Source organism: Ranitomeya variabilis, chromosome 5, assembly GCF_051348905.1.
Source record: "Ranitomeya variabilis isolate aRanVar5 chromosome 5, aRanVar5.hap1, whole genome shotgun sequence".
NCBI classification, from domain to species: domain Eukaryota; kingdom Metazoa; phylum Chordata; class Amphibia; order Anura; family Dendrobatidae; genus Ranitomeya; species Ranitomeya variabilis.
This window is the reverse complement of record NC_135236.1, coordinates 474,407,835-474,430,579: the sequence shown is the minus strand read 5'-3', so window position 1 is coordinate 474,430,579 and position 22,745 is coordinate 474,407,835. Positions and strand designations below refer to the sequence as shown.

The window sequence follows — 22,745 nt, the reverse complement described above, 5'->3', positions numbered from 1 at the left end:
CCGATTCAATATAGTGGAGATAAGGCAGTCCAATCATTTTTTATTGCAGAGCCAACAGCACCTCCTCAGAACTTAACGTTTATCAATGCAAGTGATAATTCTGCTTGGTTACATTGGAATCCAAGTCCAAAACCCAATGGCATTGTGCACACTTACAGCTTTAGAATTGTAGAAAGCAGTAGTCAAATTATATTTTACCAGGTAAGCAAAAATCAAATATCGTGTGAGTTCTTATGGTCAGTGGGGTTCTCTTTCTCTTCTGTAGTGTGTAAGCGCTTATGGTTGGTGAGGTCCTCTCTTTCTGCTGTTGAGTGGAAGAAGGTATGGACAGCAGGGTAATCTCTCTTCTGTAGTTTTTTATTTTTTTTATTTTTGGAACTGCATTTGAACAGCAAGGTGGCTTGTTGTTAAAGGGAACTAGAGGAAAAAAAAAATAAAAATCTATAAATCTTCAGCACAGCGAGTGTGAGCGAGCTGAGTGTGACCTGAGCATAAGTGTGGACAGCGGTAAGTGTGACTTGTGATTCAGTGACTTTGGAATCAGGGAGTTTCCAAGGGAGGAATTGCTGTCTGTTTTTAATTAATACTTTGTATTTATTTTTTATATAACGTTTCTGTGGTGCAATCCCCATTAGGAAATGTGCTCCACAATTGTTAATGCCATCCAGTGCACATCTTGCCTCATGTATGCAGTCCTTGATCAGCCGGTCGAGGGTGCATACTGCTGTGCGAGATGTGAGCACGTTGTGCATTTGGAATCCCAGATTCTGGATCTACATGTGCAGCTGGCAACACTGAGATCCATAGACAATATGGAGAGGAGTCTTCTGCTCACAGAGCAGACGCTCAATGGGATAGATGAGGAGGGGGATGGTAGGATGGAGCTGCAGGACAGTAAGGCAGTTAGCTGGGTGACAGATAGAAGGCGGGGTAGAGGGAAGAGTGCCAGGGAGGCTAGTCCTGATCTGGCACACCCCAATAAGTTCGCTAAGTTGGCAGATGAGTGGGGTGCCAGTACAGGGGTAGCACTGCTGCAGCCAGGCATGTCCTCTGAAAGCCGGAGGAGTGCTGGTAGTGGGGGACTCAATTATTAGGAGAACAGAAAGGGCAATCTGTCACAAAGACAGGGATCGTCGACACATCGCTGATCGGGTGGACAGATTACTGGGAGGGGCTGGTGAGGACCCAGCAGTCATGGTGCACATTGGCACAAATGACAAAGTTAGAGGTAGGTGGAAGGTCCTTAAAGATGATTTCAGGGAATTAGGCTGCAAGCTGAAAGCAAGGACCTCCAACGTGGTATTTTCCGAAATACTGCCTGTACCACGTGCCACGCCAGAGAGGCAACGGGAGATTAGGGAGGTTAATAAGTGGCTCAAGAATTGGTGTAGGAAGGAGGGGTTTGGGTTCCTGCAGAACTGGGCCGACTTCTCAGTTGGCTACAAGCTCTACGCTAGGGACGGGCTGCACCTCAATGGGGAAGGTGCCGCTGTGCTGGGGGAGAAAATGGCTAGAAGGTTGGAGGAGTGTTTAAACTAGGGATTGGGGGGGAGGGTATTCATTTTATAGGAGGGGAAGATAGTGCAGATAGAGACCTGGGCACAAATAAGGAAGTTAGGGGTGGCGGTGGCATGGGGGGTGGGGTTAGAACAGCTAATAATTTAAGAAAGAATAGAGGTACAGAGAGGAACATCAAGTGCATGTATACTAATGCCAGAAGCCTCGCCAACAAAATGGACGAATTAGAACTAATGTTGTTGGAACATAATTATGACATGGTGGGAATATCTGAAACATGGCTGGATGAGAGCCATGACTGGACTGTTAACTTGCAGGGCTATAGCCTTTTCAGAAATGACCGTACAGATAAGCGAGGGGGAGGGGTGTGTCTGTATGTAAAATCCACCTTAAAACCCATCCTGCGTGATAATATAGGTGAATCTAATGAAAATGTAGAGTCCCTGAGGGTGGAGATAAGGGGAGGGGGAAAAATAATAAATTACTGATAGGGGTTTGTTATAAATCTCCAAAAATAATGGAAGCAATGGAGAATATCCTCGTAAAGCAAATAGGTGAAGCTGCGACTCAAGGAGAAGTCATTATTATGGGGGACTTCAACTACCCTGAAATAGATTGGGGAACAGAAACCTGCAGTTCCAGTAAAGGTAATCGGTTTTTGGCAACTATGAGAGACAATTACCTTTCACAACTGGTTCAGGACCCAACAAGGAGGGGGGCACTGCTAGACCTAATATTAACCAACAGGCCAGACCGCATATCAAATATAAGGGTTGGGGGTCACTTGGGGAATAGTGATCACAAAATAATAAGTTTTCAGGTCTCCTTTAATAAGATGTGTAGTAGAGGGGTGACAAGGACACTAAACTTCAGGAGGGCAAATTTCCAACGGATGAGAGAGGATCTTGGTGTAATTAACTGGGACTATATCCTGAGACATAAAAGTACACAAAGAAAATGGGAGACGTTTATTAGCATCCTGGATAGGACCTGTGCACAGTATATACCGTATGGGAATAAACAAACTAGAAATAGGAGGAAACCAATATGGCTAAATAGAGCTGTAAGGGGTGCAATAAGTGACAAAAAGAAAGCATTTAGAGAATTAAAGGAAGTAGGTAGTGATGAGGCATTAAATAAATATAGAAAATTAAATAAATTCTGTAAAAAGCAAATCAAGGTAGCAAAGATTGAGACAGAGAGACTCATTGCCAGAGAGAGCAAAAATAACCCCAAAATATTCTTTAACTACATAAATAGTAAGAAACTAAAAAATGATAGTGTTGGCCCCCTTAAAAATAGTCTGGGTGAAATGGTGGATGAGGATGAGGAAAAAGCCAATATGCTAAATGACTTTTTTTCATCAGTATTTACAAAAGAAAATCCCATGGCAGCCAATATGACTAGTGATAAAAATTCCCAATTAAATGTTACCTGATTAACCCAGCAGGAAGTACGGCGGCGTCTAAAAATCACTAAAATTGACAAATCTCCGGGCCCGGATGGGATACACCCCCGAGTACTGCAGGAACTAAGTACAGTCATTGATAGACCGTTATTTTTAATCTTTAAAGAGTCCATAATAACAGGGTCTGTACCACAGGACTGGCGTATAGCAAATGTGGTGCCAATATTTAAAAAGGGGACAAAAACTGAACTCGGAAATTATAGGCCAGTAAGCTTAACCTCTGCTGTGGGTAAAATCCTGGAGGGCATTCTAAGGGATGCTATACTGGAGTATCTGAAAAGGAATAACCTCATGACCCAGTATCAGCATGGGTTTACTAGGGACCGTTCATGTCAGACTAATTTGATCAGCTTCTATGAAGAGGTAAGTTCCGGACTGGACCAAGGGAGCCCAGTGGATGTAGTGTATATGGACTTTTCAAAAGCTTTTGATACGGTGCCACACAAAAGGTTGATACATAAAATGAGAATAATGAGGATAGGGGAAAATATATGCAAGTGGGTTGAGAGCTGGCTCAGGGATAGGAAACAAAGGGTGGTTATTAATGGAGCACACTCGGACTGGGTCGCGGTTAGCAGTGGGGTACCACAGGGGTCAGTATTTGGCCCTTTTCTTTTTAACATATTTATTAATGACCTTGTAGGGGGCATTCAGAGTAGAATTTCAATATTTGCAGATGACACTAAACTCTGCAGGGTAATCAAGACAGAGGAGGACAATTTTGTATTACAGGATGATTTATGTAAACTAGAAGCTTGGGCTGATAAATGGCAAATGAGCTTTAATGGGGATAAATGTAAGGTCATGCACTTGGGTAGAAGTAATAAGATGTATAACTATGTGCTTAATTCTAAAACTCTGGGTAAAACTGTCAATGAAAAGGACCTGGGTGTATGGGTGGATGACAAACTCATATTCAGTGGCCAGTGTCAGGCAGCTGCTACAAAGGCAAATAAAATAATGGGATGTATTAAAAGAGGCATAGATGCTCATGAGGAGAACATAATTTTTTTACCCTTCGCCACGACAGCACCCCACATGAGAGAGAGGGATCCGCCCATAGGAACAGGAAACCTACAGAATAAAAGGAGGCGGTCCCCTCTCCTCCTCAGTTTAGGTTTCCTGTTTCTATGGGAACCCGAAGTACCTGCAGTCCAAGAGGATTCCTGGGCCATGCACCCGCCTGCGTCGGTCTCTGTGGGAACGGCAGGGGCTGCGGTACCAGAGGCAGCGGCGGGGGAGCCACTTTTTGCAGCCTCCCCCCTCGTCTGATCATCGCCATGGTCCGGGTTCTGTGCCGCTGGTCCGCCCGGATCCATGAGGACGCGCGCGCTCAGCAGCTGGCTTCTTATCCAGCAGCCGCCGCATGGTAAGGAGGAGCGGCGCGTCTAACCCGGAAGCCGCTGGAGCACTTCCGGGTTGGGTCCGGGGAGGCAGGAGATTCGGCGCCAGATTTAAAAGTGCAGCACTAGCGTCGGCCGGTGTGTGTAAGTATGGCTTCACCGGCCGATGTAGCGCACTTGTCTGCAACAGAGCAGTCTCCCAGTAAGGAGACAAGCGCCAGGAGCAGCACCAAAAGTGGAGATCGATCCCAGGAAAAGCGATCTGCCACCAAACAGAAAGGTCTTTCAGCTAAGAATCCGCCTTCAGAACCGGTACCTGTCAGCTTCACTGGGTGAGTTTTAAAAGAGTCTCTTCCCATATGCTGATATATGTTCCTCCTATATCCCCTTCCTCTAGACTAAGAAAAGGACACATAAAACCAAACACAGAGAATGTGCCTTATGTTTGCAACCCCTCCCGGACTCATATACTAAGAGGTTATGTGCAGAGTGCATCGTATTGACCTTACGGCAAGAAAACGTAATGACTCCGTCTGACGTTAGAGCCATAATTCGTGAAGAGATGCAGGGTCTGGCCCATACAAGCAGCACCAGTACCCGTCAGCCTAGCAGGTCCCGATCTCCAGTAAGCTCGGAGTCAGAGGTAGTACAAAAATCCTCTGATGAAGAGGAGTCCCAGCCAAGTTCATCGGAATATGAAGGAGGGCTTTGTCTACCAAATAGTAGTGTAGACAGTTTAATTAAAGCCGTCTGGAGCACGATGGGGTGCCCAGATGAGAAGGGAAAGAAGTCAGCGCAGGACATCATGTTCGCGGGGTTAGGACAAAGAAAACGAAGGTCCTTCCCCGCCATACCCACAATTAAGGAGCTGGTTAAAAAAGAGTGGGAGAAACAACATACAAGAGGATTCTTACCATCCTCTGCTAAAAGACGCTACCCCTTCAGTGACGAAGAACTTAATTCCTGGCAAAAGATACCAAAAGTTGATGCGGCAGTGGCTTCAACTTCTAAACAGTCGGTCTTGCCTGTGGAGGACTCAGGGACTCTAACTGATCCATTAGACCGAAAAGCAGAAGCCTTACTTAAGAGGTCATGGGAGGCTAATATGGGGGCATTCAGACCAGCCATCTCTAGCACCTGTACTGCAAGGTCACTGCTAGTATGGACAGAGCAGCTGGAGGAACAAATTAGAAGTGGAGCTTCGAGAAATACAATTCTGTCGAAAATCCCTCTAATGAAAGATGCAGTAGCATTTCTAGCCGATGCGTCGGTGGATTCGCTACGTCTAACAGCCAGGTCAGCCGGCCTAGTAAACACAGCCCGGCGAGCACTCTGGTTGAAAAATTGGAAAGGGGACGCACAGGCCAAGGCAAAACTTTGTGCGATCCCCTGCCAGGGTGAGTTCCTATTTGGGAAAACTCTGGACGAGCTCTTAAATAAGGCAGGAGAGCGGAAGAAAGGCTTCCCTAACCAGTACCTTCCCTCTTACAGGAGAGCTTTCAGGAGGCGCCCCTTCACCAGGAACAAACCTACTGAACAAAGGGAGCGCTGGGAAGCAAAGGATCCAAAACAAAGAGGTGCTCTGTTTTCCGGATCCTATAACCAAAAACGTAATAAGTACCGTTAATTATGAAGTGGGCGGTAGATTGAAATATTTATTTGCTAAATGGAAGTTGATAACATCTAGTCCTTGGATTCTGGACATTATTGGAAACGGATTAAGATTAGAATTTGATAGGATCCCTTGGGATTCTTTTATTGTAACATCTCCGAGAGGTCAACAACAACAAGAAGGTCTGGAATCAGAGATCCTGTCGCTTCTATCTAAAAAAGTATTGATAGAGGTTCCCCGAGATCAAGAAGGGAGGGGGTTCTATTCCCCTTTATTCTTGATCAATAAACCAGATGGTTCATTCAGAACCATCATAAACCTCAAAAAAGTAAATTCCTTTTTACGTAACCACACTTTCAAAATGGAATCCATTAGTTCTACCATCAAGCTTTTGTTTCCTAGGTGTGTCATGGCCGGGATAGACCTAAAAGATGCTTACTATCACCTTCCTATACATGCCGAACACCAGCAGTATCTAAGAGTAGTGGTCATCCTGGAGGGACAGGTTCGTCACTTCCAATACGTAGCAATGCCATTTGGGCTTTCTATGGCCCCCCGCATTTTTACAAAAGTGATGTTAGAGGTAATGGCTCATCTACGCCAACGGGACACTTTAATAATACCCTACCTGGATGACTTTTTAGTGATAGGGAATTCTGTGGCTCAATGTAAATTGCGGTTGTCTAACACAATCTCATCCCTGCAGGAGTTGGGTTGGATTATCAACTTCGAAAAGTCCAGACTGAATCCAGACACTACTCAAATGTTTCTAGGGATCCAGCTAGACTCCGTAAGTCAAAAAAGCTTCCTCCCGCATTCAAAGAAAACAACTATACAGTCAAAGGTGTCAGAAGCAATAAAAAACCCCTACATGACACTGAGAAAGGCTATGTCCTTACTAGGATCATTGTCCTCATGTATCCCGGCTGTACCATGGGCTCAATTCCATACCCGCCAATTACAGTACGAAGTACTGTCAGCCCAGGGACGGAAAGGACACCTAGAGAGTAAACTAACTCTCTCTAGAGATGTCATAGAATCTCCATCCTGGTGGCTAGATATGGGACACCTTTCAGGGGGTGTACCGTGGATAGTAGATCCATCCAAAATAATTACTACAGACGCCAGCCCTACGGGATGGGGTGCACATATGGAGGATGACATAGTCCAGGATACCTGGAATCAGTCAGAATCATCATGTTCGTCAAATTGGAAAGAATTAACAGCAGTAGGAAAAGCCTTAAATTATTTTCTTCCACAGATTCAAGGAGCAGATGTAAGAGTTTTCTCAGACAACTCCACCACAGTGGCCTATGTAAACCGTCAGGGCGGTACACGGTCAGGAAGTCTGATGACCATCGCAGGGGAGATCTTCCAGTTTGCAGAGACTCATCTTACATCCCTAACAGCCCTACACATCAGAGGAGTAGAGAATACCAAAGCGGACTACCTCAGTCGAAACAGGCTGCGCCAGGGAGAATGGTCCTTAAACAGAACCGTGTTCAGACTAATAACAAGAGCATGGGGAGTGCCTCAGATAGATCTATTTGCCACAAGAGGCAACAGACAGGTAGAAAGATTCGCTTCCCTGAACTCCATGGATCATCCAGACATGCTGGACTCCCTACATCATCCTTGGGACTTCAGACTGGCTTACGCCTTTCCTCCAATGTCTCTAATTCCGCTAGTGATCAGGAAGATCAGGAGGGAACGTGCAAGGGTGATCCTCATTGCACCCTTCTGGCCAAAGAGGCCGTGGTTCTCCTGCCTCCAAAGCATGTGTCTATGCGATCCATGGATTCTTCCATTGGACAGGGAACTACTGTTCCAGGGGCCGTTTTTCCACCCGCAAGTGAAAGGGCTTCACTTGACGGCGTGGAACTTGAGCGGCAGTTACTAAGCTCAAGGGGTTTTTCAGAACAGCTAGTAAAAACCCTGCTACTAAGTAGAAAAAGATCTACCACCCTGATATATAGCAGGGTTTGGAAAAAATTCTTAGAATTTCATACAATACCATTCACTAATCAGGTTCCGATAACACCTATTCTAGAGTTCCTACAAAAAGGTAGAGAATTAGGATTATCAGTGAACACCTTAAGAGTCCAGATATCAGCGTTAGGAGCCCTATATGGATATAATATAGCCGCTGATAGATGGGTCTCCAGATTCATTAAGTCTTGTGAAAGAAGTAACCCGGTACATATTCCCCGTCTACCTCCGTGGGATTTAAATCTAGTGCTAGAAGCCTTAACCAGCTCCCCATTTGAGCCTCTAGATTCTATACCTCTAAATGTCCTCACATATAAAGTAGCCCTCTTGGTAGCCCTGACCTCAGCCAGACGTGTTAGCGACATCCAGGCCCTATCAGTAGACCCACCATTCTTACTGATATTCCATGATCGAATAGTCCTAAAACCAGACCCCTCATACCTCCCTAAGGTAGCATCCACCTACCACAGGTCACAGGAAATATTTCTCCCTTCCTTTTTTGATTCTCCTGTAACCCCTGAACAACATAAGTTCCACACCTTAGATGTCAGAAGAGCCATCCTGACTTATATAGAAAGGTGTCAAACATGGAGGGAGAGTAGGGCTCTGTTTATCTCCTTTCAGGGCCACAAGAAAGGACATGGGGTCACGAGAGCTACCATATCTCGGTGGATCAGAGATGCTATCTGCTTGGCCTATACATCAAAAGGCGAGATTCCTCCAGTGGGTATTAAAGCGCACTCAACACGAGCCATGGCTTCCTCCTGGGCGGAACAAGCGGATGTCCCGATCCATCTAATATGTAAGGCCGCAACTTGGTCTACACCTTCTACCTTTTACAACCATTATAGACTTGATCTATCTTCATCTTCTGATTTGACCTTTGGTAGAGCTGTGCTTAGTACAGTAATCCCACCCGAATAATGACTCTCTGAAAGTCTCTCATGTGGGGTGCTGTCGTGGCGAAGGGTAAAAAGCCGGATTACTCACCGGTAATGCTCTTTTAATGAGTCCACGACAGCACCCATTTACAACCTTCCCTGATTATGCACAGCCCTTTCTTTAATTCACAAATAATGGTTGTATAGAGTTTTGAAGATATTTTGCTGAATAAGAATTAATACTAAAGCTTTTGCGGTTCCCTTTTTATACTCTGTAAACTAAACTGAGGAGGAGAGGGGACCGCCTCCTTTTATTCTGTAGGTTTCCTGTTCCTATGGGCGGATCCCTCTCTCTCATGTGGGGTGCTGTCGTGGACTCATTAAAAGAGCATTACCGGTGAGTAATCCGGCTTACCTCTATACAAGTCACTAGTGCGACCACACTTAGAATACTGTGCACAGTTCTGGTCTCCGGTGTATAAGAAAGACATAGCTGAACTAGAGCGGGTGCAGAGAAGAGCGACCAAGGTTATTAGAGGACTGGGAGGTCTGCAATACCAAGATAGGTTATTGCACTTGGGGCTATTTAGTTTGGAAAAACGAAGGCTAAGGGGTGATCTTATGTTAATGTATAAATATATGAGGGGACCGTACCTTTCTGATGATCTTTTTAATCATAGACCGGTGACAGGGACAAGGGGGCATCCTCTACGTCTGGAGGAAAAAAGGTTTAAGCATAATAACAGACGCGGGTTCTTTACTGTAAGAGCAGTGAGACTATGGAACTCTCTGCCGTATGATGTTGTAATGAGTGATTCATTACTTAAATTTAAGAGGGGACTGGATGCCTTTCTGGAAAAGTATAATGTTACAGGGTATATACACTAGATTCCTTGATAGGGCGTTGATCCAGGGAACTAGTCTGATTGCCGTATGTGGGGTCGGGAAGGACTTTTTTTCCCCATGGTGGAGCTTACTCTTACCACATGGGGTTTTTTTGCCTTCCCCTGGATCAACATGTTAGGGCATTTTAGCTTAGGCTATGGGTTGAACTAGATGGACTTAAAGTCTTCCTTCAACCTTAATAACTATGTAACTATGTAGTGTGTGAGCTTTTCTGGTCGGGGAGGACTTCTCTCTCTCTCTCTTCTGTAGTGCGTGCAGTGTGGAGAGAGAGAGATTCCAGAATGGAAAGTGCATGATTTCTTTAAAAAAACTGAATCGTTCGCTTGATTCAATCATTACACCTCACGTTTCATCCGTTTTTCGTATCAGATTCATAACTGTGCATTTTTTTTCTCTAGACAGAAAAACGTTCCTGTACGTTTTCTCCGGCCGCCAGAAAACTAATTTTTGACACATCTGGCAAAAAAACGGATGACACGTGAGGCCATCCGTTGCAATCTGGCGGTAATACAAGTCTATGAGAAAAATACGGATACGGCGGCAACTTTTGCCAGATCTGTTTTTTTCAAAATTCGCTGGATTGTGACTGATGTGTGAAAGGGGCCTAAGCTCTTATGGTCAATGAGGTCCTCTCTATCGCTCTCTCTCCTGTAGAAGAGTATAAGCTATTATGGTCAGCAGGGTCCTCTCTTTCCCTCTTTTGTAGTGTGTGAGCTCTTATGGTCAGCGGAGTCCTCTCTTTCTCCTGTAGAGTGTAAGCTCGCATGATCAGCAGGATCCTCTTTCTCTTTCTCTCTCTCCTGTACAGCGTAAGCTCGCATGATCAACAGGGTCCTCTTTCGCTTTCTCTCTCTCCTGTACAGTGTAAGCTCGCATGATCAGCAGGGTCCTCTTTCTCTTTCTCTCTCTCCTGTACAGTGTAAGCTCGCATGATCAGCAGGGTCCTCTTTCTCTTTCTCTCTCTCCTGTACAGTGTAAGCTTGCATGATCAGCAGGGTCCTCTTTCTCTCTTTCCTGTACAGTGTAAGCTCGCATGATCAGCAGGGTCCTCTTTCTCTTTCTCTCTCCTGTACAGTGTAAGCTCGCATGATCAGCGGGGTCCTCTTTCTCTTTCTCTCTCTCCTGTACAGTGTAAGCTCGCATGATCAGCAGGGTCCTCTTTCTCTCTCTCTTTCTCCTGTACAGTGTAAGCTCACATGATCAGCAGGGTCCTCTTTCTCTTTCTCTCTCTCCTGTACAGTGTAAGCTTGCATGATCAGCAGGGTCCTCTTTCTCTTTCTCTCTCTCCTGTACAGTGTAAGCTTGCATGATCAGCAGGGTCCTCTTTCTCTGTTTCCTGTACAGTGTAAGCTCGCATGATCAGCAGGGTCCTCTTTCTCTTTCTCTCTCCTGTACAGTGTAAGCTCGCATGATCAGCGGGGTCCTCTTTCTCTCTCTCCTGTACAGTGTAAGCTCGCATGATCAGCAGGGTCCTCTTTCTCTTTCTCTCTCTTTCTCTCTCTCCTGTACAGTGTAAGCTTGCATGATCAGCAGGGTCTTCTTTCTCTTTCTCTCTCTCCTGTACAGTGTAAGCTCGCATGATCAGCAGGGTCCTCTTTCTCTTTCTCTCTCTCCTGTACAGTGTAAGCTCGCATGACCAGCAGGGTCCTCTTTCTCTTTCTCTCTCTCCTATACAGTGTAAGCTCACATGATCAGCAGGGTCCTCTTTCTCTTTCTCTCTCTCCTGTAAAGTGTAAGCTCGCATGATCAGCAGGGTCCTCTTTCTCTTTCTCTCTCTCCTATACAGTGTAAGCTCACATGATCAGCAGGGTCCTCTTTCTCTTTCTCTCTCTCCTGTAAAGTGTAAGCTCGCATGATCAGCAGGGTCCTCTTTCTCTTTCTCTCTCTCCTGTACAGTGTAAGCTCGCATGACCAGCAGGGTCCTCTTTCTCTTTCTCTCTCTCCTATACAGTGTAAGCTCACATGATCAGCAGGGTCCTCTTTCTCTTTCTCTCTCTCCTGTAAAGTGTAAGCTCGCATGATCAGCAGGGTCCTCTTTCTCTTTCTCTCTCCTCTACAGTGTAACCTCGCATGATCAGCAGGGTCCTTCTTCTCTTTCTCTCTCTCCTGTACAGTGTAAAGGTACCTTCACACTAAACGATATCGCTAGCGATCCGTGACGTTGCAGCGTCCTGGCTAGCGATATCGTTTAGTTTGACACGCAGCAGTGATCAGGATCCTGCTGTGATATCGCTGGTCGTTGAACAAAGTTCAAAACTTTATTTGGTCGTCAGACCGGCGTGTATCGTCGTGTTTGACACCAAAAGCAACGATACCAGCGATGTTTTACACTGGTAACCAGGGTAAACATCGGGTTACTAAGCGCAGGGCCGCGCTTAGTAACCCGATGTTTACCCTGGTTACCAGTGTAAAATGTAAAAAAAACAAACAGTACATACTCACCTTCGCGTCCCCCGGCGTACGCTTCCCACACTGACTGAGCGCCGTAAAGTGAAAGTGAAAGTACAGCACAGCAGTGACGTCACCGCTCTGCTGTTAGGGCCGGCGCTCAGTCAGTGCAGGAAGCGGTCGCCGGGGGACGCGAATGTAAGTATGTACTGTTTGTTTTTTTTACATTTTACGCTGGTAACCAGGGTAAACATCGGGTTACTAAGCACGGCCCTGCGCTTAGTAACCCGATGTTTACCCTGGTTACCCGGGGACCTCGGCATCGTTGGTCGCTGGAGAGCGGTCTGTGTGACAGCTCTCCAGCGACCAAACAGCGACGCTGCAGCGATCGGCATCGTTGTCGCTATCGCTGCAGCGTTGCTTAATGTGAAGGTACCTTTAGCTCGCATGATCAGCAGGGTCCTCTTTCTCTTTCTCTCCTGTACAGTGTAGGCTCGCATGATCAGCAGGGTCCTCTTACTCTTTCTCTCTCTCCTGTACAGTGTAAGCTCGCATGATCAGCAGGGTCCTCTTTCTCTTTCTCTCTCTCCTGTACAGTGTAAGCTTGCATGATCAGCAGGGTCCTCTTTCTCTTTCTCTCTATCTCCTGTAGAGTGTAAGCTCTCTCTTTTCTGGAGTGTGTGAGCTCTTATGATCAGCAGTGACCGTTCTTTCTCTTTCTCACTTCCCTAGAGTGCAAGCTTTTATAGTTAGCAGGGTCCTCTCTCTCTCTCCTGTACAGAGTGAACTCTTATGATAAGCAGGGAGCTCTTTCTTTCACTCCTGTACAGAGTAAGCTCTTACAATAAGCAGGGAGCTCTCTCTTTCTCTACTCTACAGAGTAAGCTTGTATAAACAGTGGGGTCCTCCCTCTCTCTCTCTCCTGTAGGATGCAATCTCTTATGGTCAGCTGCATGCTCTCTCTCCTTTAAAGTGTAAGCTCTTATAGTCAGCAGGGTTCTCTCTCTCCTCTCCTACATTTATTTTCCAAGCAATGTCAAGCTTTCCAGCATGTAGATTAGTGTGAATTTACTCACTGCAAATCAAATTTTTAGGGAAAATTCAGTAATGTCAGCGATTTCAAAACTTCAAAAAATCTTCTCATTTCTAGCTAATACCTCTATATCCAGTAAGCAGCTTTGGTATTTGCTTTTAGGGTTCACTGTGTGAAATATATGTTACATACAAACTTTTTTTGCAGGTTGTTACAATTGCAACAATCTAAAATTTAAAGTATTCATATATTCTTTTACTTTACTTTTGTACAATAAAAGTCAATGTATTAATGTATTGATACTGCACGAGCCCAGACGTAGTCACATAGTGTAATTGCGGTCACTTATCACTGGCTCCAGTCTTCGGCCGCTACTCGTTACTGTGCTGCAAACAGGAACCAATGATGAGAGCACACACACTGATATTGAGCACAACTGGATTCCTGCAGTGTCAGTGTGGAGGTGCAGAATCGCTAATTGAGTTCAGGCAGTGTGTGCTGTCAATCAAGATATGACAAGTGCTCAGTATGCAAATTTAGAGGTGTAATTGTGCACTAAATCACTAAAATCCATACTGTAGGTTTGATTTTTATAGGGACTAAGTATCGTACATTCCTGTATATGTGGTTTAATTAGAATATTAAGGGTGACAAACGCCTTTTATTTTTTTATTGTTGGTGGGGAGAATAAATTACAAGATTTTCTCATACACCATTTTGCATATTCGGTCAATAGTATTTTTTTCCTGGGTCACACATGCACATTGTATTTATTCAAGACTGTGTATATTTTAATAGGAAAAATTGAATACGGTAAGTGAAAACCAAATGATGGGTTCACCAACTTTAAAGTTTGTGAGTAGGTTTTAAAAAAATTGATATCAATTTGCCATATATTTTCTATACATCCAAACATGGCTGACATTTCTAAGGAGGAATACATCAAGACTGGCATTTTGTATGGAGATAAATGTACTCTGAAGTTTGGCATCAATTAGAATGACCCTTTAGGCTACACCAGGCCATGCCCTTTCCTGCTGAACTCTGCCCACTGTTAGAAATCTTTGTGCTTTTTTTTAATGCCAGATTTCAGGTGAAAAAAGCTTAATGAATTTTCCACTAGATCTGATGGATTTTGCTGTGAATTTTCTATAGACTTTACACTTTTTTATAACAAAATGAACAACAGAAAAATTCCACCACAGTCAATTTAATTTGTTTTCTGCTCTACTAACACAGTCTATTATTGAATGTATTTGCCTGACAGAATATCTCTGGCTATCAAACTGAAGGAATGCTCATTAATTTGGAACCCTTTAAGACTTACTTAGTTAGCATGTCTGCATTCACAAAAGTCGGGAATGGGAACGAGTTCAGCAATACTGTTAACTTCACTACAGAAGAATCAGGTGAGAAACATTTCTGTGTGATATAAAATGTATTATTCAGTTCTTCCTTCCATGCTTCAGTGTTTTCTGTGAATTGAAAATTCAAATATCATGATTAAATAAAACCTTGTGTCTACACATGTACCATGATTTTTTTCCTTAAAGTGAACCTGACGGCTCATTCTTTACATGCTGCCCGATCAAGGTATATCTACAAGACAGCCAAAGATATATCGCAAAGGTGCTGGATTTTATGATTAATGTCTGTAAGGCAAAGCATAAAATCGTAGCAAAATTGCCGTAAAGATTGTGTGACGTGACTTTAGTGTAACAAGAATACAGGCATCTGTGTCAGATATGGAGAAAGGAAAGCATGTATAACCATCATGAAAATTTAGAATATTGAATACGCAAGATTGGTGTATGGAGTGAGCTCTTGGGCTGAGCCTGCTGCATACATGACAATTACAACCTTTATTAACAGCTGATACTTGCCTGCCACCGCTGTGGTCAGAGCTACCTCCGATTGCTGCAGTTTTACCACTTAGGGTATGTGCATATGGTGTCATTAAGATGCCGACGAAGCCACCAATGCTTTCCTAGACGAAACAGCTTCAGGAAAAAGCCAGCGGTCTTTTTCCTGAAGCTGCCTTGCTGATCAGGTTTTGCTAACAATTTTTTAAGGCATTTTTTTCTTTGTACTTTCAATTATAAAGAGAGAGTTTCTTCCAAATGAAGCCGCCCAAAGAATCAACATATTACTTCCTTTAATCATTGAGTACTTAACCTTTAAGCCATTAAAAGATGTAGAATGGGAATGAACTAGCACATAAAAATGTTGTTTTTACATTGCTGTGCATTATGTTCATTTTTTGCAGTTATTGTGTGATGTTATGTGCACATACCCTTAGATGCCACGGTCAATAGGAACTGCTGCATCTAAGCAGTTAGACAGAGGGGAAGGCTCCCTTTTCCCTCCATCGTTTACCATGCATTGCGATTCTGGGGTGTTAACGCGTTTTCTCATCAGCTAGGGCATTAGGAATACAAGTATGAATTGTCACGTCCAAAGAGTCTTTTAAATACCCAAGGGTCCAAAAATTCCTCTGCCACATAAAATGTACTCTAAAAAGCTCAAAGTACTTGGGTGCTAAGAAACTTCAAGTTATAGTTTCATCTGGCTTACAAAATAAGCATTCATAATTATAAATGCAGGGTTTATGTTCTGTTAGGTCCAGGCCCATCATATGTGAAGAAAAAAGTAATTGACAGAATGCTTACTATATATCACTATATTGAATTCCAGTAGGCTTTATATTTGTATATCTTATTTGTAATGAAGGATCTGATGCTTGTGATTTTTTAATGAGGTTTTTCCATTAAAGTTAATATTTGGTCATTGTGTATCTCTTTATAGCTCCAGATGCCATCCAACATATTCACTGTGTAGCAACAAGTTGGCAGTCTATACTGGTCCAGTGGGATCCACCATTACGGCCAAATGGAATAATAACGCATTACAGCCTATCATTTCAGAGTGTCACTACTTTAGTCTTGTCTACTGATACCGTGTATACCTTCAGAGATCTGCTCTCCAATACCACTTACTTCTTCACTGTCACAGCTGCCAATTCTGCAGGAGAAGGAGTAGAGCAAGTATGTAATGCTACCACTAAGTTTGAAGAAGGTATGTTTACCTATAACCAGTCTTTTAATGATATATTGTATAACACAGTATAACGTTTGGGGACTAAAGCTGATGTGAGTCAATTCATAGGACCCGATCCTGCAGCCTCTTCAGGAATCTGTGGCCATTGGTCAGGAGTCCTGAGATTCACTCTTACTTGATGGCATCCCTGGCTCCTATTTTTGAGCAGCTAGCCTGGCACAACATCATTGACATGGCATGATGCACCGGTTACATCGCACTAAGAGGCAGGGGCAGAAGGAGGTTCTCAGACCTCCTGTCTAGTGACCACAGAGCATAGCAGTGGCCAATGGATCCAGTCCTTCGAATCAATTGGCACCAACTCTATCGGAGACCCTCTGAAATGTTTAAATTGCTCAGAACGTTCATACAAGGAGGATTTTGAAGATATGGAAAGCAATCTTCTATATTTTCCCCAGTATGACTACAGAGCAATATGAAAGTACCATAGAAACTCAGGCATGTGGTAACACTAGTAGAGCTGAAAGAACTTAAAACTAATAAAACAGTAAAATACTTTTTGGCGAACATAAACTTTGAATAATTTTCTGATGAGTGTGTAAATCAGCAATTCTCATTTGAAGTTGGAAATAGTTCTGTAGCTGTTGTCAGCCTCTTATTAATGGTCCTGTGGCATTAGTCATGGTCGCAGATCCAGCACTGAGTCATTGACAGTACATTTACTTTTGACGTAAGGTGAAATCAAATTAGCTTCACTGTCTCCCTACACAGTGTCTGGCCTTAACATTCCACACTAAGGTTACTTGTCATTTTTTTATCTTTTTTTAATCATGTTTTTTTTTATTATCCTAGTTCAAATGTACACATTTTACTCAGTTGTAGAAAGTTGCATCACATGAGAGGTATAAATATTAGATTGGGTTTATTTGCTACAGTTGTGATAAAAACTGTAGTTTTTGATTGTTTTCATGCTTTAACTTTTCAGAAGGCTACAACAACTTTATAACATTGAACATATTTTTACATTAGTTATCCATTATGACTCCTTATACATTAGAGTGATGACATATAAGCCAGTTGAGCCTGTTGTGAATGGGAAAGTTAGGATTGCAATTTTTGCAATTGCTTTTCCCTGTGACTACCAAAGGGATGGCCCAAGTGGGGAGCTATCTGTATCTATATTTGATAAAGTGATATTCCCAGCATTGAAAGTTATCACTGATCCACAGAATTGGTGATAACTTTCTGATTGGTTGGGTTCTGAATGCTTAACTTCATGGCCTTTTTCTCTGGATTGAAGCGGGTCCAAGTATTCCGACCCTCACTCAGAAAGTCACAAATCACCTATCCACGCACTGCAGTTTAGTGATGGACAGACAGATTATCTGGGTCATTTGGCTCCACTCATTAAAAAGAGAAGGCTTATTAGATTTCAAATGGATCCTTGTTAGTTATATGTTCAACCAAGGGTGAACACATAGTTGTGATAAAATTACCACAGTCTGATCCTGTTGAAACCCCGCTCACTTGCAACTAGCCAATGGCTGAACTGTTTCATGCTAGATGGGTGGAGTTTCTGTCGCATCGGCAGCCAAGCCGAGCCAGTGAGAGACATTCATAAACTGCAATTGTTTCTCATAAGAGGCTGTCTCTTTGTATTGGATCGGTCTCAAAGGACCCATCATTGTTACGATAGCAATTTAGTAGTCTAAATATTAAGAACTGCATGTATGAGCATATATTACTTTGGTAAGCCCTTAGAAATATCAAAAACTATAGGGGTGTAAAATTATTATTTTGTGACTGTGGAATGTCTTTCTCTACTATTACTCCAGAAAAAGAGACAATTTCTAATCCTATAATCCAGTGTTTATGATGGCAGCAGTATTCAATATCCTTGCCACATGTTCCGGTTATCTGATAACTGAAACTAGCACCATCCTATCATTGATGAGTTTAATTGTCAGACATGTGCTGTTATACTGGTCTGACAGAGGAGAAGTAACATAATAACATCGGAGGTATTGTTGCGTGACCTTTACATTATAGCTGCCTTATGCTTGAGATTATTGAGTGAACTGGGAAGCAATGGTCAAAGCAATCTGCAATTTGCAACCAGCTGCCAGACTGAAATGGAGTTTCAATTAAAGCAGCATTATAATGGTGTTTTTTTTATATTTCATTGGACTTTTCCAATTAACCCGATACCATATGTATAGAGTTCACACGCCACATTTTTACAGTAAGCTCAGTCATGCAGGGAGTGTATACAGTTACCAAAGCATATATTTTCTGGCATAATTCCATTAGAAAAAATGACATTGTTTCAAATGCTACATTCATAAAATGGCCGATGGTGACGCAGCAAAGATGTTTCAGATCTCCATGGGTAGAGCAGGCCCCAGGGCAGATATAGGTTAAATTAGAAGATGGGTACTGTTGCAGTACTGGGCAGGTGACGCAGTAAATAATTCTGAGGACACAGCAGGGTGCAGTCTTCCCACTTTACTCACAGTCTCCAGGTTACAATCACCAGCCAGGTGCTGTGTCCTCCAGGTCGGTGGTCCAGCCAGCTCTCAGGTAGTTTGGGGTACACTTTTCTGGGACCCCCTTGTGTACCTTTCCGGGTTGTCTCTCTGCGCTGGCTCTCACTCTCCTGCCCTGCGCCTTACACACAGTGTCCCAAGCCAGCAGCCTCAGGTCCTGTCAGGTGATGTCCTCCTGATCCCCTTGACCCTATGTGGCTGCCTTTTTAGCGAATGTGTGTAGATTTGGCTGTGGCACATACAGACACCACAGCCTCTGGTTTGCTAGGTGAGTCCTACAGTCTCTCCAATAGTCTGGGGCCGGTCCCCCACTGCGATCTGGTCCCTCCACCCGACTATGGTCGGAGTTGATTTAGGTGCCACGGGTGGATTCTTCACTTCCCTGGCCCCTGGGACCCCTTCTCTCTCTGGAGCTCCCCTCCAACCGTGGCTCCTCTCCGTCCTCCTCTCTCTCCTCTCACCAACTAACTCCGCCTCATTCCTGTTTCCAAAACAACACTTCACTCCCAACTGTCACTTTACCTCAGGTCGCCTACCCTTATCTACTTCCTCCACCCACACCCTCTACCTAGATCCCCCTCCAGCCTGAGTTGGGACCCTCCCTAAATAGGGTCTGCCCAGATCCCCTGGCCTGGAGTGGTGTGGTGTTGGATGCTAGTATGCGGGTACTGGGTAGTGCCCCCTCCTTACCCGAGAGTGGGGTACCGCACCTCTGGCTGACGTGCAGTACCTCTGTGGCAACTGGACCCTCAGGAGCACCACAATTGTATCATGAATTATACCAGGGAGGAGGGAAGTGTCATGCGATGGTGAATAACATTGATGATCCAAGACAAGAATAAAGGAATGGTGGTTTAATGTCAACTTGTTTCAGAGTCACTCCGACTCCTTCCTCAGGAAAACCACGCCTCTATGCGCTTTTGTATTTTGTATCCATGATTGTATTATGACATCTAGAATGTACAAGCTCTGAGCTGGAGCTTAGATACAGCATCTAAGCCACTCTAGGGCTCTACTGTACTCCATGTTTCACAGTTCATATATGGAACGTAATGCTCATACTGAATGAGGTTATTTGGACCTGAACAGCCTTATAGGAATATATGAGGCTTCTTGCCCAGGCAACATGGTTCTATGGTAAAACGTATGTAAAGCTATCATTGGTTACTACCAGTGATGAGCGAATGTACTCGTTACTCGAGATTTTCCAAGCAAGCTCGGGTGTCCTCCGAGTATTTTTTAGTGCTCGGAGATTTAGTTTTCTTCACCGCAGCTGAATGATTTAAATCTGTTAGCCAGCTTAATTACATGTGGGGATTCCCTAGCAATCAGGCAACCCCCACATGTACTTATGTTGGCTAACAGATGTAAATCATTCAGCTGCGGCAAAGAAAACTAAATCTCTGAGCACTAAAAAATACTCGGAGACACCCGAGCGTGCTCGGGAAATCTCGAGTAACGAGTATATTCGCTCATCACTAGTTACTATGCAAAATGGTGTGGGTTAATGTATCCTTTTTTATAATGGGAATGAGTGTGTATAATTGCATATACTGTATTTGCACAGCATATATTTGGCTCAATCCAATCAATAACTTTTTGTAAAAACAGATCAGATGAAATGAATATCAACCATATACTTACTTTCTACAACTGTATACCTTTTTGATTGATACTAGGCATGATGGTTTAGGCACAAATTTCAATATTTTTCAGTAATTTTAGTTACCTATATGTTCATCTTTGCATTAGAAATGCTCCCTCTGCTTCAGTCCCCTATATAGAATGTCTTACATGTGTGCTACATATTTGGCATCTGAAAAGGAAGATGTTTATACTGTATCAATGATTAACTTGACATTAGGTTTAGTATAGAAGAGATAAATATAAAACCATTATGAAATATTTTGGGGATATGTGCTCCTGAAGATGACAGTGATCACTTCATCTTGGTGGATTCCTCTACAGTAAATGAAAACAATCTGTGCAGTAAGTATAGGATACATGGAGCAACGTGTCCAAATTAATACCAGCTGTGGTTGGAAGTTCTGATGAGGGCTTTTTTTTGGTCATTCTCAAAGAATGGAAATCCAATTCTCCATGCTAAAGCAACAGTAATCCTGTTTGTATCTGTAACTCAATAGTGTAATCGTCTTAAAACTGCCTGTTTCAGCATACAGTTTATCAAGCTTGGAGAGGGTATCATGGAAGGTCACCACTTGTCAGGTGAAAGTGGCCTCTGAAAAACTTATCGTGAGCTTTGAAGTCTGGCATTTTGGTATCTACATATCATCTACTTTTCTTCTAATAACGAAGTACTGGTATTAGTTTTCTTTTTCTCAACTTACAGGGAACTTGCTGAAAATCTTTGCGGACTTCACAGCTATCACTTGAAAAGTAGAAACCTACATATATCACTAGTCTGTTCCAGAAATGTATTGTGCAATTGCATTTAAAGACTCTTAGTCCTTTAATGCAGTCTTTATAGATCACACTAAGAACACATTTAACATTTTATTCAAACACTATTTTTTCAGTGTTTTTAAATGCTTATAAAAATTGCCATGAATGAGGTATTTTCGTGCAAATTTGACCTATTAGTTATTGTCCAGTCTACAGTGGAATGTAAACATTTGGGCATCCTTGGTCAAAATTACTCTTATTGTAAACAGTTAAGCAAGTTGAAGACTAAGGGTTAAAGTTAAATATGACACATTTCCTTTGTATTTAAGGGAAAAAACAAATATGTTATCTTTTTTTTTTTCATTTTAAAAATTACAAAAGGAAAATGGGTCGATGCAAAAGTTTGGGCATCCTTGGAGATTTGTGTGCTCAGATAACTTTAACCAAGGTTTCAGACCTTAATTAACCTGTTAGGTTTATGGCTTGTTCAAAATCATTGTTAGGAAAGGCCAGGTGATGCATATTTCCCAGCTTTATAAAACCTCAGTCTCCTCTAACCTTGTGCCGAAAAACCAGCAGCCATGGGTTCTTCTAAGCAGCTGCCTAGCACTCTAAAAATTAAAATGGTGGAGCCCCACATAGCAGGAGAAGACTTTAAGAAGATAGTAAAGCGTTTTCAAGTTGCCCTTTCCTCTGTTCGAAATGTAATGAAGAAATTCCAGTTAAAAAGAACAGTGGAGGTCAAGATAAGGTCTGGAAGACCAAGCAAAATTTCAGTGAGAGCTGCTTGTAGGATTGCTAGAGGGGCAGATCAGAACTCCCACTTGACTGCAAAAGACTTAAAGAAAGATTTAGCAGACTCTGGAGTTGTGGTACATTGTTCTACTGTTTAGAGACACCTGCACAGACATGGCCTTCATGGAAGAGTCATTGGAAGAAAACTTCTCCTGTATCCTAACCATAAAAATCAGCAACATAAGCAAGCAAAAAAACATCTAAACAAGCCTGATGCATTTTGGAAACCAGTCCTGTGGACCAATGAGATTAAAATAGAACTCTTTGGCCACAATGAACAAAAGGTATATGTGCAGAAAAAAGGGCACAACATTTCTGGAAAATAACATCTGGCCAACCATTAAGCATAGGGGTGGATCAATCATGCTTTGGAGTTGTGTTGCAGCCAGTGGCATGAGTAACATTTAAAAGGTGAGGAAAGAATGGATTAAATTAAATTTCAACAAATTATTGATGCAAACATAACATCATCTGTAAAAAAGCTGAAATTGAAATGAGAATGGTTTCTTCAAAAAGATAATAATCCTGAACACATTTCAAAATCCACAATAGACTACCTCAAAAGGCATAAGCTAAAGGTTTTACAATAGCCCTCACAGTCCCCTAATCTGAACACCATTGAAAATATGTAGCTAGACCTCAAAATAGCAGTGCATGCAAGACGACCCAGGAATCTCACAGAATTGGAAACATTTTCCAAGGAAGAATGGATGAAAATCCCTCAAACAAGAACTGAAAGACTCTTGGCTGGGTACAAAAAGCGTTTACAAACTATGATACTAGCAAAAGGGAGTGCTACTGAGTAC

General features: G+C 43.0%; 2 protein-coding genes across 2 annotated transcripts in view; both read left to right on the top strand.

Moving 5' to 3' along the window:
* The window catches only part of PTPRQ (protein tyrosine phosphatase receptor type Q), a 677,639-nt gene that overhangs the window by 450,754 nt on the left and 204,140 nt on the right, over positions 1–22,745 (top strand). Inside the window, exons 30-32 of the mRNA XM_077265498.1 lie at positions 50–201; positions 14,406–14,547; positions 15,944–16,213. Coding sequence (XP_077121613.1) covers positions 50–201; positions 14,406–14,547; positions 15,944–16,213 — 564 coding nt within the window. The remainder of the gene's footprint in view (positions 1–49; positions 202–14,405; positions 14,548–15,943; positions 16,214–22,745) is intronic.
* LOC143776275 (uncharacterized) lies at positions 6,442–8,959 on the top strand. The gene is made up of 2 exons (XM_077265488.1): positions 6,442–6,731; positions 7,203–8,959. The coding sequence occupies exon 2, from the start codon at positions 7,421–7,423 to the stop codon at positions 8,852–8,854; it is 1,434 nt and encodes a 477-aa protein (XP_077121603.1). The 5' UTR covers positions 6,442–6,731; positions 7,203–7,420; the 3' UTR covers positions 8,855–8,959.